The sequence below is a fragment of the Myotis yumanensis genome, unplaced genomic scaffold (genome assembly GCF_028538775.1).
Source record: "Myotis yumanensis isolate MYYU_CA2020_CCGP unplaced genomic scaffold, mMyoYum1.0.hap1 SCAF_2, whole genome shotgun sequence".
NCBI classification, from domain to species: Eukaryota; Metazoa; Chordata; class Mammalia; order Chiroptera; family Vespertilionidae; genus Myotis; species Myotis yumanensis.
Genome location: NW_027223753.1, coordinates 157,674,869 through 157,690,694, shown reverse-complemented (window position 1 = coordinate 157,690,694; position 15,826 = coordinate 157,674,869). Strand labels below are relative to the sequence as shown.

The following is a 15,826-nucleotide window of genomic DNA, read 5'->3' as shown; positions in this document are numbered from 1 at the left end:
TTGAACAGCGACAAGCACTTGATTTGTAAAGTGAGAGTGGCAGTGGAATTATTTTGGGATACAGGAACAAGATGGATGGGCAGTGTTGACCTTTCTCGTGCCTTCTCTCTGTTTCCCATTTTTCCTCCTAGCTGTCTTAAACTCCCTTTCTCTTACTTTATCTTCCCTTTTCTGTTTTCTCTCTCATGCCTTTCTCCTCTTGAACTGATCATGATCCAAAACTTTTTAAATCTAAAAGTAAGTAGGTTTGTCCGTTTTTTGTGGGCCTTTTAATGGACTTTCCCCTCTGGCTTAGTGGCCTTTGGTAGAAGAAAGAGTCTCCCTGTGAGAGCTGCACGGTGCATTCCCAGGAGAGAAAGACAGCTGAGCCAAGTTGGAAAAGTATCTGAGGAGAGCTACATGGGGAAGGAAGAGAGCAAGGAGAGGGTACTTCCTCCTGCCACTGAGCCTTCGGACTGGACAGCGTGGGAGGGGTTTATGAAAACAAAGGCACAGATGCCTCAAGGGCAGTTAGGTGGCTCCAGAGAGCTGAGTGGAATGGCACCAGTGGACCAAGTGGCATTCTATGCAGGTCCTCAGGAAATGCCTGAGTGTTGACGCCAGACACTGAGGTCATCACCAGCCAGGAGCAAGCCTCTGCTTTTGTTGATGGTATCCTGCGTGTGAGCCATCTCCACACGCATCTTCTCCTTCCCTCCCTCCACCTCTGAGAGACAGACAGGTCCTGAGGTAGGACATGGTTTTCTCCTCTAATCCCCCAAAGTGTTCCACCTGCTCCTCCGTGTAAGTACTCAGGATTTCCTACTCTGCCTTAGAGGTATCTGCATATGTCTCAGTGCCCCTACTAGAGAGGTGAGTTTTTTAAAGGAAAACGATTTGTTCATTTATTTATCCACTCATTTATTACCTGCTGGGAACATGCAGTTCAACACATGGCCCCATCTCTGGGTGTAGCTGGGAGCAGACATGAAAGGAATTATAATGCAGGTTTTAAGTGTTTGGGAAGGCAAGTTCCACGACGCTGAGGAAGGGGTGCCCCAGCCTGTCTAGGAACTCAGAAAATGGGCCCAGTCTTGAAGGATAAGCAAGATTGGGGAAGGGCAGTGGGTGGCATTCAGATGGGGGAACAGCATGACAAGAGGTAGAGAGGGAGGAGAGAGAACAGGCTATGTTTGGAGCACCACAAATCTGCACTTTTTGAAGCACAAATCGAAGGAAGAGTGGCAGAAGGTTACTAGTAAGAGGTGACATCCTCAAGGTCCTCGTATATCCTGTTAAAGACTGGAGATTGAATCCCACTGTATTAGTTTCCTGTGGCTGCTGTAACAAATTAACACAAACCGAGTGACTTCATTCAGATGTATTTTCTAATAGTTCTGGCAGTCATAAATCGGAAACGGGTCTTATTTACTTGGCTACAATCAAGATGTCAGTAGGTCTGCATCCCTTCTGGAGGCTCCTGGGGTGAATTCGCTTCCATGCCTTTTCAGCTGCTAGAGGCCACCTGCATTCTGTGACTCCTGCCTCTTTCTCTATCTTTAGAGCCAGCAGTGCGACATCTTCAAATCTCTCTCTTTCTGATCTCCATTTCCATGGCCACTTCTCTTCTTCTGACTCTGACCCTCCTGCCTCCCTCTCATAAGGACTCATGATTACATTGGGCCCACTGTACAATCCAGAATAATCTCCCCATCTCACATCCTTAACTTGAGCACATTTACAGAATCCCTTTTGCCACATAAAGTAACATATTCACAAGTTCCAGGGCTTGGGGGGAGGGAGAGGAACACCTTTGGTGGGGGGCATTATTTAGCCTGCCACACCCACGTAGCCCAGAGGCTGAAAAACCAGGAATGTGCCTGTCCTTCTGGAGGAAGGGTCCTGGAGAAGTCCAGAAATTGTGACCTGAGGTCATTTATTGCCATATTTTGGAAACTCCAACGGGTCAAGCCTGAAGGATCAGGATCCTCACGGACACGGAACTAAGGGGGCGGGGGCTTTCATCAGGGGGCACCCTGGCTCCACCTGGACAGCTTGGGGTGAGACAGACCCAAAGCCCTGGATGTGCCCTTACACCAGGGCTGAGCAGTTCCTCCAGAGAGGGCTGGGCCTGGGGGTGCTGGGGAGAGAGAGAGGAGAAGCTCTACTGCTGAGGAAATGAGGAGCCCGAAAGGGAGCCCAGATACTGCGACACTGCTAGGGTCAGTCCTAGGAGAACAACACTGGTGCCTGCTCCATCCACTCAGGACCGTATAGTGACCCTATGTGCCAGACTCCAGTAACTCCCGAGTAGGGTGGGGAGCTGATGGCACCCGAGGCTTTTGAGAAGGGCATCTGAGGGGGAGGTTCCTGGCCTGACCCAGTACAGATCACACCAACTCCTGATGGCATGAGGAACATGCAGTTCAACACATGCTGAGTACACAGAGGATGTGGTATTGAAATTGATGGAAAGATTTAGAATCCGATCTGAGCTTTACCAAATTGGGCTTAGGACATGTTTAATGAGTGAGCAAAGAAGTCCCAGGATCCCTGTGAGGCTCCCACAGCCACCAACATCGTTTCTAAGGTGCCACAGTGCCCGGTGTACATCACTAGCACTCTCCATGCTGAGATTTCCTACAGGAAAAACAGACACTTCCGTCTCTGTAGCCTCCCCTGGCATCCGTGTCACTGGCATGCGCCGGGTAGAGACAGTGTCCCAAAGGCTCAGGAGGATGGCCCTTGTTGGTGAATGTTCTGTGTTCAGCTCCATCCCTGTTAAGGCAAACTAGCCCATGCTCCCACAGATTGCTTCTTAAAAACAGTTTCTCCCAAAAAACTTTCCTTAGGACCCCACAGTTAATAGTCTCTGTCTTCTCAGCTGTGTTGAGGTCATGTGGGGTGGCACAGTGACCCCGTTACAGCTCTGGCTCTACTGCTAACCCCCTGCAAGGGCCTAGATCAGTCATACTCCTGAGTCTTCCCTCATTTGTCTAGGAAGAAAAGATGGTCAGATCGCAGACCTAATGTTCTGTCTTTTTTTCTGCTGTTTATTGCCATTTGTGGTTTCCTATCTGAGCGTTGATTATTGACTTGGGTTAGGAGTTCTCCAGCAAGGAACTGGGTTTGCAATCGCTGTGAGCACACCATTACCCAATGAATGAGGATAATTAAGGACAGCTACCTATAACTGGAAACAGTTTCACTTGAAACATACAGAGTTTAGATTGCTTAACCCTGTTATAGCTCATACACTCTGGCTTTAGAACATGGCCCTGGGAGTATACTTCAATCTGGTTTTCTTTGACCAGTTCAGCAATGGTTGGATCAAGCTAAGATGGTTCTATCTCATCTACCTATCATCTCCCTTTGGCATTTTGAAAACTATATCACCTTAACATTCTCTGTGCCTTCTGTCATTTCCGTCCATTAGCTTTCCAGAGCACAGTACATTCTGAGGAGAGAATAGTTTGTGCATTAGTGTATCACCGTCATTCCTTGGTGTTTTGGAGAACTGGTGAGAGAATGTGTTTCTGGGTGTGTAATTAAATAAATAACATATGCTCTGTTATTTAACAGCTGAAGCAATGGAAGGCATTTGAAGAGGAAAACCAAACAATTAGATGCATGGCCAAATATTTCAGCACTCCCAGCAAAAGCTGCCATGCCCCGTATGGTGAGGAACAGAATTGCCATGCCAGAGGAGAGAAAACCTCCATGGAAAGACTCCTCACAGAGGTAAGCGAGACCCCTGCCTGGTGGAGTCTCTGTAAAGAACTCCAGTCACGCACCGGTGGGCCCCTGCTGTCCCACTGCTAATGTTCTTTCTTCTCCGCCCTTTCCCCCACTTCATTGGCAGCGAGCAAAACCTTGACATTTCCCCAGTGACTCGCCCACTGCTGATCCTCACCCACTGAGTCAGTCATTGCACAGCTGTGTGCTGGACATAGTGCTAAGTGCTGATGAATAAAACAAATCTAGTCTCTACTCTCAGGGAGCTCACAGTCTAATGGAGGAAATAGATGTTGATCAAGAGAATAATGAAGGGACAAATCAGGGTGGTAAGGCAGAATTATGGATGGTCAGGGCAAAGGAACCTAATTTAGAGCTGTCAGACAAGACTCTCTGAGCCAAGAGATGAAGGTTAAGTACAAACTGGCCAGAAAAGATTGTGGGGAAAAGCATTCCAAGCAGGGGAACAGCATTGGAAAATCCCTGAGTTGTAGTGGATTCTAGCTCCTTCTGTATGATACATTCTTTCCTTACATAGAGCAGTGCCCTCATTTACAAGATCTTATAGGGCCCCTTACTGTGTTTCCAGGTTCTAACTAGAGATCTCAATCATCCCACCACCCCAGAGAGGCAATAAGTGTCTAAAGGTGGGGAAGAGGGCTAAGTAGGGCCTCTGAATACCACAGTAGCACCAAGTCCTTCTTCTGTGCTTGAGCCAGAGTTGGCACCTCTCCCAGAACTGGGCACTGGGGTGTGGGCTTGCAGAAAGCACATGGAGAAGCTGGAGGCTGCACTGCCTCAGAAAGAAGGCACAGGGCTCAGAAGAATTAGCCAATATTTTCACACCAACTACATTAGATTCCATGTTTTCTTCAGTACAGAACGCACCTGAGTAGGTGCTATTTGGGAAGCTATGTTTTTCTGTAATTGGACTGACATGTGGTTATCAGGGATCCCTGTATGAGAGGACAGTGAGGTGGGAACCTAAGAAACACAGCCCAGTGAGAGGGTGAACCTTCCCTGCACCCCCTGTCGGTGCCCCTCTAGTCTCCCACACCATACCCTCATTCTGGACCTTTTTAAAAAATCAGAGTAATCCTTCTCTATTTCTGTACTATTTATGAAGCATTCAGGACCTATTTCAAAGCCAGATTTCTTCCCACCTGGCAAGGGAGTAGCATGGCCTTTGAGATACTCTGTGAAGTCTTCAAAGAAGCATTTTTTTTTTTAGCTCAACAGAAGGCCAGAAACTTGGCGAGAACAGCCAGGATGGTTTTCATTCACAATCAGCTAATGTTGGAACAGCCAAGTGGCCTGACTCTTTAGCCTTATGGTAATTTATGACGTGCTGTTTGTACTTCTGCCACACTGACTACGCTGTTTCCCACGCAGTGACTATTATCTGCTCTATCCAAAAAGATGCCTTGAGTCTGCAGAGGAAGAGCCCTAATAGGGAGCAGATGCACAGGCAGTAAAACGCTGGCCTCTCCCCAAAACCCACACCTGGTGCCTCTCTCCCAGAAAAGGCCTGGGAACCAGCCGCTGCCCCCAGGTGCCGGAGCAGGCCTAGAGAGGTCCCAGCTCTGGCATTGCCTGGTGGGAAAACACGGCATCTTTCCTGCCTCATCTTGTGCACAAACCCTGACTCCAGCTTCCCTCCACTGCAGCCCCTCTGCCGCCCTTGATCCTCCTCTTACTTTCCTGTGACCTGGGCAGTCCACCTTCTCATTCTTGCCCCCCTCGCCTCTATGGTCAGGGGTGCCCCAAGGGCTGTCCAGGGCAGCACCCATCACCGACTTCCCGGGCTGTGTGGAAGCCAGCAGGGAGAACCTTCCCAGGGCTGTAGAACCCCCTTCTACACTCCGCAGCAGAGGAACCCCAACTATTCTTTTTCTTCCCTGAGCCATAACAACCAGAGGGCGATTCCATCTCTCCTTATGGCCTGTACCTTGTGAAACACACCTGTGGATGTTTGGCTTCCCCAGATGTGCCAAAAGTAATAATTAATAAGCTCATTTAAATGCAGCTGCCATGGTAGGTCAGATTTTGGTCTCACAGCGGCAGTGACTCACACCACGCCCCTAATTAGTATGCAGCCATGGTGAAATCAGAGTTCTACTGTTTTTCTCTGAAAGGAGAGAAATTTACTGTTTAGACTGACATTTCTCAATCCGTCACCAGCCAATTTCAGATGTTTCGTCTGCTGGGAGAAGAGCATTCTTCCCAACTCAGCATTGATCCTATTTTTCTACACTCAAAGAAACTTGTGGATAAGGCACAAAAAGACAGCATTCAGAGTTTACTTGCCGAGTTAGCTGTCAGCAGTTGGTAGCTTCCTCCTAACTCTGTGAGGCAGTCGGGGCCTCCTGAAGCCAGCCCGAACCCTCCTTCATGAGGAGGGGCTGCTGAGGAGGAAGAGGGGTGGGGTCCCTCCTGGGCAACCAGCACAGTGACCACTATGAGATGCTCAAGAGCTATCTGGCACCACCCAGGTATCACGAAGAGCCTGAATGACTGTCTCCAGGTTACTCATCCACTCTGCTCGTGGTGAGTCCCGAGGCATCCACACCTTCCCAGCAACGCCCCAACCTCACCACACTGGGGTGAGAAAGAGGAGACGGGCAGGCAGGTGCTCAGCTGCCAGTCCCTTCCGCTTATTCAGCAGTTACTCACTGATCTGGGACTCTCCTGATAAAAGAAGTAGACTAAACCAGGACGTAACTGGGAGTTCCGGTATCAGAGAAATCACCTTCCTGCCTATAAATAGGGAGCAGTGATCGGCCTTGGAGTTGCTGCCAGAGACTATTGCTGGACTAGTTTACTCAAAGTACTGCTTTCTGAAAGGGTCCCTTCTGGGCAAGTCTTTCATCTCAACTTGAGAAGGCACCACAGGTGTGGTCCATAGGCGACTTGTGTCAGGTTTCCTAAAGAAGGGAAACAACTTTTTACTTCTAGGGCATAATAAGTGTATGTCCAAACGCACATCCTCAGCTTTTTGAAGGTGATGGCAACAGAGAGGCAGCATTTGGGTATTCAGACAGAGTTCCTAGAACACGATGCTTGTGTTATTACCTTCCCCAAACACCTGACCTGGTTGTCTGCCCCAAGACCATCAGTTCCTCAGGATGATCTCTTCCCTCCTCCACCGCCTTTGATCATCAGCAATGTCAGAAGGTGGACATAAGGTCTGAGTTAGAGAGGCAGCTGCTGCTATCACCAGAGGATGCTCAGGGCACACCCATCAGTATGCTTCCTCCTACTTCATGCCCACGATCCCAGTCAGTATGGACACACCTCTGCAGCTTGCACCCACCAGGCCTCCTGGGCACAGCCTGTTTACCAACTAAAAGCTATGCAACAGGTAGGCAGCTCAACAGCAGAACTGCCCCAGCCTCATTCATCTTCTGGGCTCCATTCTAGATCTACTGAATCAAGTGTCAGAGACTTAGGCCCAATGATCCTATTAAAAAAAAAAAAAAAAAAAAAAAAGCAAAGCTTCTCCAATAATTCTGATGCCTGCACTACTTTAGGAGCTACCAATAACTGATAGTGCCACCTGGAAGCTTTCACCTGCCACTCTGAGGTCCAGCTAAGGGAGGACATAACACCAATCTGAGATTCTCATTGGCCCCTCCTAGCTTATCTCTTTGGCCCAGACATCTCCACCCTTCTTCTGGTTTTCCATTTTCTAGTCTGTTTAGCAAGAGGCAAAATACTTGTCTCCCCATTCAATCATCCTTTGGGATGTGCCTCAAATTCGCCTGCATTTTGCAAAGGGGTCATAAACCCGGAGTTGGGCCATTATTCAGACTTGTGTCCTGCAGAGAGAGCGACCTGACCCTCTCCATTCTGAGGAGGGTGTGCACAGCCAGCAAGCAGCAAGCTGTGTCTCCTCCAACCTCCCATCTCACCGGCAATGCCACAGAGTGGGGACCTTAGGGGGAGATTAAGATTCTACAATAAACCGTGGTTAACCTTTATTGAGCACGAGGTGTTAGTTATTGTACTCAGCACTGTGTGTGCATCACATTTTTTCATTTTGTGGAGGTGCCTCCTCGGAGCCTAAGATCACCAGCTAATACCCAGAGGACCTGGGATTTAAACCAAGGTCTTCTGGTGCTACACTTCCTCCACCCTGGGAAACAGCGTGAAAACCCTCAGTGGCATCTTTTGTTGATGGTTTTGCTTTTGCCTTACAGAAAAATGCTGTGATTGAAAGCCTGCAGGAACAAGTAAACAACGCCAAAGAGAAGCTAGTGAGGCTGATGTCAGCGGAGTGTACCTATGACCCCCCGGAGTGCGCTGTCCTCCCTGCCTCTTCCCATAGCAAGGAGGGTCAGGCTGCAGCCCCAGCACACGGCCTGGCCACTCAGCGGCATTCGGAATGCCTCTTGGACTCTCCGAATGATACCAGTGCGGCGGCCCAGGACTCCCAGAGCACCTCAGTGCCCTCCTCAAGTGCACAAAGCCTCGAGGGGCCTGGGAAGGACACTGGCTCCTCCCCGGGGCGGAAGGAGATGTCTGACTTGAGAGACTTTTCTGATCATTTAAATTTGGGCTGCAGCCAGAAGCAGCAGGCTGGGCCAAGCCAGGGTGCAGAACGGAGAGACCAGGGACCTACAGTCCCCCGCCAGAGCCTCACACCAGTTGAAGAAGGCTCTGTTCCCCAGAGACAGGGGCAGCGGGAGAACTCAGGGGAGCCCCAGAAGCAGTCAAGGGTCAATTCAGTGATCAGGGAGAAGCTTCAGGAAGTCCTACAGGATCTGGGCCTGGGCTCTGAGGCCCCCGTCCCCTCTTCTCTGTCTTGTCCCCAGCAGCCCTGGAAGAGCAGGGCTGCCCACGGCCCCCAGAAGATGCCCTTCTCCAGGGAGCTGGGCTTCAGCCCATACATGGTGAGGAGAAGGCGGGCAGCGCAGCGGGCTCGCTCACACTTTCAGGGCTCTGTACCCTCACATGTGGGGCATCGGGCAAATAGGGTGGCATCTGGCACAAAAAGTGGGTTAAATGTGCAGAACCAGGACAGCCTCTGCTTGGACCCACAAACTGCTGATTCCAGGGAACCCTCTTCCAAGAAGCTTTCGTTACTCCCAGATCCTCAAGGCAAGCTGGGCATCCAGGAGGACAGCAAACAGTGCCAGGCAGAGCCCCAGGGAGCTGGGAGAAGCTGCGCAGCCTTTCCTCACCAGCCTTCTGGTTCTGGCCGGGCACAGTGTCCCGCTGGCCCACGCCGATCACCAGATCTGCCTGAGCAGTGCCAGCTGCATTCCCTGAGGTCCCCGGGCTGTCTCTCCCTTTCTTCTCCACGCAACTACCTTGACACTGAGTCCAGCAGCTCAGACGAGTTCTTCTGCCACTGCCACCGGCCCTACTGTGAAATCTGCTTCCAGAGTTCCTCTGATTCCAGTGACAGTGGCTCTTTAGACTCTGACCCAGAGCATGCTGGGAGGCTGGCTTCCTGGGAAAAGCTGTGGGCCCGCTCAAAGCCTATCGTGAACTTCAAAGATGACTTGAAACCCACACTGGTGTGAACTGCAGCACAGCAGGCCTGGATAGAGAGGTCGGTCCAGGACAAGCCGTACCAAGGCCTCCAGGGGGAAGGCGGGTTCTGGCCTCAGGAGAACACATCAGTGCCCTGCATTTGACCAGCCCTTACCATGTTTCAGCTATGCTCACTTGAGTACTGTTACCTTGAGCAGTTCTTGGGTATCGCCTGTCTTGTTACTACCTCACAGCATTCCTGTAAAAGACTCCAGTTGAGTGACCATAAAAGAAACCCTTTGTAAAAAGGTGCTAAATGAGCACAGAAGCTTTCCTGTCCGGGTCAGCCTGTATTCCACAAAACTCTTCACATATACCACATGGCTGGCTGGTGGACAGACAGATGGAGAGATGGAGGAACTTTTCTGCAGAACCAGAGTGGTGGACTATGACCCATCAAACTGGCCTTAAGATAAGTTTCCTACATCCTTGGGTGTGCCGTTCTTGGCAGGGGGTGCGACTTTGTTTCTGCTAAAGGTTGAACAGCACCACCCCTGGTTCCAGCTTCTGTCCAGACTCAGCTCACAGCCACCTCTACAGCACTGTTTGTTCATGTCTTCCCACTATTATGGCACCTCACCATCATCCCCGAGATAGTCAGGTCTCCATGTGGCCACAGGCTACCCAGATCTCTCTCCTGGGCTTGGGTGGCACCTGATGCCCAGACTGTCTACTGGTCCTGTGGTCCATCCCTTTGACTCTGCCCCTGGTGCCATTTTGGACTGAGGGGAAGCACACACTGGCAATCTCTGTTGGTCAAGGGGTGCTCTTGGTGCCATTGGGGTTACATGACCACCAATGGATACATGAATCTGGAAATAGAAAACAAGGAAATAGAAAGGAAGAAATGGGGGAGAAGAGGGCAGGAAAGAGAACAGGTTTTGAAATTTTACCTTAAGTCTGGCACAGAACATGGCAGCATCCGAGTTCAGTAATTCCTTATGATAACCCTGGGAAGTAGACACTCTCATTCCCATTTTTACAGATGGGGCATGTGAGGCTCCAAGAACTGCGGTGACTTTCACAACTTCACACCAGCAGAGTGGTTCATGGAGAACTTGCCCACAGCCCAGGGGACTCCAAGTTGGTAGATTCTCCTGGGAATACATCTCTTGACTCATTCTTCTGGGAATGGCAAGCAGGCCAGACAATCAAGCAAGGGTGCTGTAGGAAAGCTGAGCTGTGCTCACCCTGGAGTCCAGGACACCTGCCCCCAGATAACAAAACTGGGTTCCTCACTGTGGGAAGCCGTCCTCACTGCCTCAGGGGCCCCCTGCACCAGGATGTTGGTGAAGGATGAGTGCCAGGAACTCGTCTGCTGCCAGACCCAGAGGGAGAGCACAGATGGGTCCACTTTGCTTGTTGCTAATCTGGTTGTGGTTTAGAGGCCGCCCTCTGCCCCCATCCGTGTGTGTGCACATGTTCATGTGCAGGAGTCTGAGCCTCATTAGATATGCCTGGGGGGAGGGGAGAGGGGGGCTCTGAAAGTCTCACAGAAGATTTGTCATGAACTCACAGGGGCTGCCAATACTCACGAGTCTCCAAACACTGGATTGGGAGGCTGTCTTGGTAGCACAGCTTCTTCTGTTGTCTACTTTTGCATACAAATGTCATAATTTATTATGCATGTGGGTTTGTAGTGTCTGCTTGTGCTGTTTGTTTGCTGTCCAAGTGATACCTTAATAAAAGAGAAGCAACTCCCAAGGCAAGTCTCTTCAGAAATTGTGGTCTCGGGCTGGGGTGTAGAGGCATAGAGAGTGGACACACAGCCACCAGAGTTGCCTTGGGTTACCCTGGGTTCCAAGAGCATCTTCTGCCAAACTTCATTTGTAACAGAAACAACTGCCCCAGTCGACAGGGGAAACTATGGAGACTCTGGACTCTTCCCTCCCACGGGGGTCCTGTGGTTGGGCTTCACCTCCCTCAGCTCCTTCCCTCCCAGCAAGAAACCAAAGGGAAGTAAACATTGCCTCTGCTACTGTCATCTGGGTTGTGCATGTCTCTGTTGGCCCTAAGGTCTTGCATGGAGCCAGTCATAATTCTGACCCAAGCATATATTACCCTGATGATTGAAACCTTTGGGTTGGAGGTATCCATCCTGATTCCAAAGCATGTCACCACTAGCAGTCTGCTGTTCATGACTGTGGAGTATGCAGGCTCTATCCCTGGCCATCCTTCTACCCATCTCATTCTCTCTCTTTCCATATCCTCAGTCCTACCACCCCAGCCCTTCTTCATCTCCATTCCTCTTCTATCTAGAACTCCTTTCCCCTTTTCCCACACATTGTGAATTACTCGTCCTTCAAGACTCAGGTGCAGCATGTGTTCTCTCTTGAGCCTTTCCTGAACACCCCAAAATAAAATTAACTGACCCCACAGTTAAATAAAGAAGGGTGCTTGGGGACCTGTGTTTCAAACTCAGTTATATAGAGGCTTCTATTATCCATTTTACCTGGAATGACTTTGTAACCCTTGCTAGACTTGGTTAGAAAGATGGAGAATATACCCCAAATTTTTCCATTTGGTTCAAAAACTATGTGCCAAACACAACTGCCTGCCCAGTCCATTATACTGATTCTAGTCCATCATTTAGTCTTGCACCACCACTCCCCTACTCCTCTTGCCCTAAATTTAGCTCTTTCTCTAAATTTTTTACCCAAGACCAGCTAATCCAGTGATGAAATTCTCAAAGGGAGGAGTATGCAGTGGCTTTTGGCATGCTCTTGATTGTTATGCTCTTGAGGAAAGGGCTGTAACTTGTACAAAGGAACCAAAGGGAAGTAAACATTGCCTCTGCTACTGTCATCTGGGTTGTGCATGTCCCTGTTGGCCCTAAGGTCTTGCATGGAGCCAGTCATAATTCTGACCCAAGCATATATTGCCCTGATGATTGAAATCTTTGGGTTGGAGGTATCCATCCTGATTCCAAAGTGGGTCCCTATCTCCTGGACTTGAAGGATCAACTTGGCCTTCCTGGAACTCATAGAGGAGGGAGGGGAGGGAGGGGAAAGTATCAGATGTAGGAGGCATGCTTTTAAAAAACCATATTACTTCTAAAATGGTAAAAAGAAGAGTCAGTTCAAGTTCCACAAAATCTCTTCTGTGTCTCTATTTATTTTGTTATATTTAAACTAGAGGCTCAGTGCGCGAAATTGCGCAGGACCCCAGACCCGCGCGAGCCGCAGGCCCCACCTCTGCTGCACCAGCCCCACCAGCCCCACCAGCCCCACGCGAGTCCCACCAGTTCTGCGCGAGCCACGAGTCCTGGCCCACGAGAGGTGCTCCATGCACCTCCTGGTGACCCGTTGTTTGGTCATTCCGCCTGTTACGGTGTCACAACCACAGGCCTTTTATGATATAAATGTGTCTACATAGATTTCAAATTCCTGAAAGCATGGAGTATGTCTTCTGCATTTTTGTATCCTCTAGAGTAGACATCAGAGAACTTTGCACAAAGGATAAGCCTAATAAATGTTTGATGGATCAGTTGCTGAGAAGATAAATGGATGAAACAAAGGCAGACAAAGAACCTGTTCTGGGGCTAACAAAACAGCCAAAAGGGAGCCAGAGCTATCCAGTTTCACTGCTTGCCAATGAGTTAAGAGCAAGAAACAACATCACCCAGAAGTAACTGAATTCTGAAAATGACAGTACTTTAAGGATCTTAGGGAGACGTGGGCTAGAATGGAGTTAATGAAGAGAAGCAAGAAAGTTATTGTGGTAAAGATTTTCTCTTAAAGATGCTTTCTTCACAGGCTTGTAACTAATAAGCATTATTGGCAGGAGGACATCTTTATCACCATCACCTTCCTGAGTCCCCTTTCCTGAAGCCCAAACAAAGCAGTTCCTCCCAGTAACACCATCTGGGCTTTGTTATGAGAGGTCTAATGCACAGATGACATTTATGGGGCTCCAGACAGGAAAGAGGCTACTGTTGTCCTCAGACTTCGCTCTGCCTCACCTCTGCTATGTACTCTGATCTCTCTCTCAAAATGTTCCTGGTCTTAGCACCCTCAGCCAAACTGCATCCGAATTAGGGAACATCTTGGGATGTTCAGTTCACTATTGAGGTCACAAGAGACAGGAAATGCCCGTGTTTCGGGGAGAAATAATCTGATATGAGCTTAACAAGATCTTTGTCAATGTTTCCCAACTCTTTTCATTCTTTGACTTACCTTTTGATATTTAAATACGCTAGCAAGATGCATAGGCTCAGAGAATAAGTGATAACCGGAATGGTGAGCCAAGATGTTTTTCCCAGGGTTGTGTCTCGCGACACTGAAGAATGAGTTCTGCGGACCAGATGATTCAAGCAAAGTGTGGAAATTTTATTACAGGCAGATTCAGCCTCCCCGTAAGGGGAGGGCGACCCAAGGATGGGCTGCCCATTCAAACCTTGTAGTCCAGGGGTATATATTTGCTACAAGCCTGCTCTAGGTTTATCTGTGTTGTCACCTGATTGATTCCTTCAATTGCTTTTCCCCTGCAATGGACCTAAACTTTTCCTGTTTCTGTGTGTTCTTTCTCTGTTCCTATGGTGAACATTTTCTGTTTCTATGTATTCGTACATCTTGTTTACTGCAGGCCCTCCCTTGGTTTCCCATGCCTCCCGCTTTGAGTCCAGAAACATTTTATTATTTCTGTTTGATTGGTTCCTGTGGTTAGGCTCAAACTGCCATGTCTGCCCCTGCCTATGTTCCACCTGCCTTTGTTTCCCACTGGGCCCCTGCCCTATCTGCCTGTGTTTCAAATTAACCCTCTCATAAGTACTTGGGAAAGGCCCTGGAAAGGTCTTCAAGTGACTAAGAGAAAAGCAAAAGGACAGATAAAGAAAAGAGAAGGAAGACAAGAAGTCCAAAGAACAGAGAGAGATAAGAGAGATGAAGGAGGAGGCAAAGAAAGGCATCCTGCTTAACTCTGTCAGTGGACAAATTGTGGCAATTACCTCTTTTGTAAATGAGTTGGCTCTGGTTTTATTTTGAGAGAAATGAGGATCACTTTATCCTTGCAGAGCTCTTTCTTCAGTATGTATGTGACTGTTGGTTAATTTCTTGACTTTCCCCACTCAACTGTGAGCTTCTTGAGCCCAATTGTCATAATTTCCTCGGTGTCCCCAGCACTGTGCCTGGTCCATGGTGATGTTCAGCAGATGTTTGTAAAGAAATAAACCAAGAAAATAAGTGTGGCCTACCTAGAATTGTCTCAAGAGGGACCTCAAGAGACAACTCATAATAGAAGTCACCTGGGAGGCAGGGCTTATCATGGAAGCAGTGTTGTTGATCCACCTACGTTTAAATCCTTTGTGATAATACCTAAACCCTTTGTCAAAAGAAGGCATTTTAGATGGGCTTTCTTCTCCACTCATTTTTGTACAGTAATTTTCTACCCCCACTGAAATGCCTGGCTTAAAATCACCCACATGTCTGGGTGCCTTTCAGCAAGTTGTGTAACCTCTTCGTGGCTTAGTTTTCCCAGCTGTAAACTGGGACAACAACACCTGCCTCATAAGGTTGTTATGAGGATTCAATGAATTAATATTTGTAAAGTGGTATGAACTATGCCTGGCACATAGTAAACATGAGGTCAGTGTTTGTCTTAGGAAGTTATTTGGGAAACAGATTTATATTTAGAAATCCTCTTTATGTTTTCTTGCTTTATACCAAAATCCACCTTCTTTGTCTTCAATGTATTCTTTTTTTTCTATTTTAATGAATCTTTCTTTATTTTCTTTGCTTAATCCCTTCACCCATCTCAACCCTTCCCAAACCCCTTCCCCTCTGACAGCTCAGGTTGAGGGAAGGGTCTTCTAAATAGATCTGGAAAAATGAGGATTATTTCAACCCACTTCTTGGGCAACAGAATTTTCTCCCTGAACCCCAAGGTCAAGTTCACTTACTGCAGGAGCACCCCCACCTGCAGGACTCAAATGTTAGGGCTGGCCTAGAGGGAAAGGGCAGTTGGGGAATCAGGAAATCTGATTTTTTTAGAGTGGAGCCCAGAGACACAATTAATTTCCTTTGTAGAACCATTATACACTTGGTAATAGAAAAATATACATGGGATAAATACTACGTGTCACTTAATACTTGTCTCATTTAATACTTATAACCACCCCACAAAGTGGTGGTTATTTCCTTTTTACAGATGAGGAAACTATAACAGGGAGAGGTTAGGTAACTTGCCTGAGATCATACAACTGGTTTTAGAGGTAGACCCAGAGTTTGAACTGAAAAATCTGACTTGATTCCAAAGCCCTTTTTAGACTCCCCGATGCTGGTTCCAGAGCATGTGCTACAGGCGTGCTACCAGAAGACAGAAGGAATTCAACCCGGCAGGGCAGGGGCCCAGGCTGAGGTTTTCTTAGGACACCAAGGTTTCCTTGGGAAAAGCAAGCTGGTCTGGTTCTGTAAACCTATTGCAAAACCCTCCACTGCTGAGTCATTGACCAGCTTCCTAGACGGGAACATTCTCAAGCTACCTGGTCACTCCCACCCTCTTCAGGAAGTTCAATGCCAAATACATGTGACACTGAAAATAAGCAAGTCCCTTGTTTAAAAAGACCATGGTCAGTCCC

At 48.5% G+C, this 15,826-nt stretch overlaps 1 protein-coding gene across 2 annotated transcripts in view; it reads left to right on the top strand.

The window, feature by feature from the left end:
* The window catches only part of GPR156 (G protein-coupled receptor 156), a 60,171-nt gene extending 49,292 nt beyond the window's left edge, over positions 1–10,879 (top strand). For both annotated transcript variants that reach the window (XM_070403566.1, XM_070403565.1), the window contains exons 8-9: positions 3,562–3,720; positions 7,914–10,879. In XM_070403566.1, the coding sequence (XP_070259667.1) occupies positions 3,562–3,720; positions 7,914–9,242 (1,488 nt within the window). In that variant the 3' untranslated portion in view covers positions 9,243–10,879. The remainder of the gene's footprint in view (positions 1–3,561; positions 3,721–7,913) is intronic.
* Positions 10,880–15,826: the final 4,947 nt, after the last annotated feature.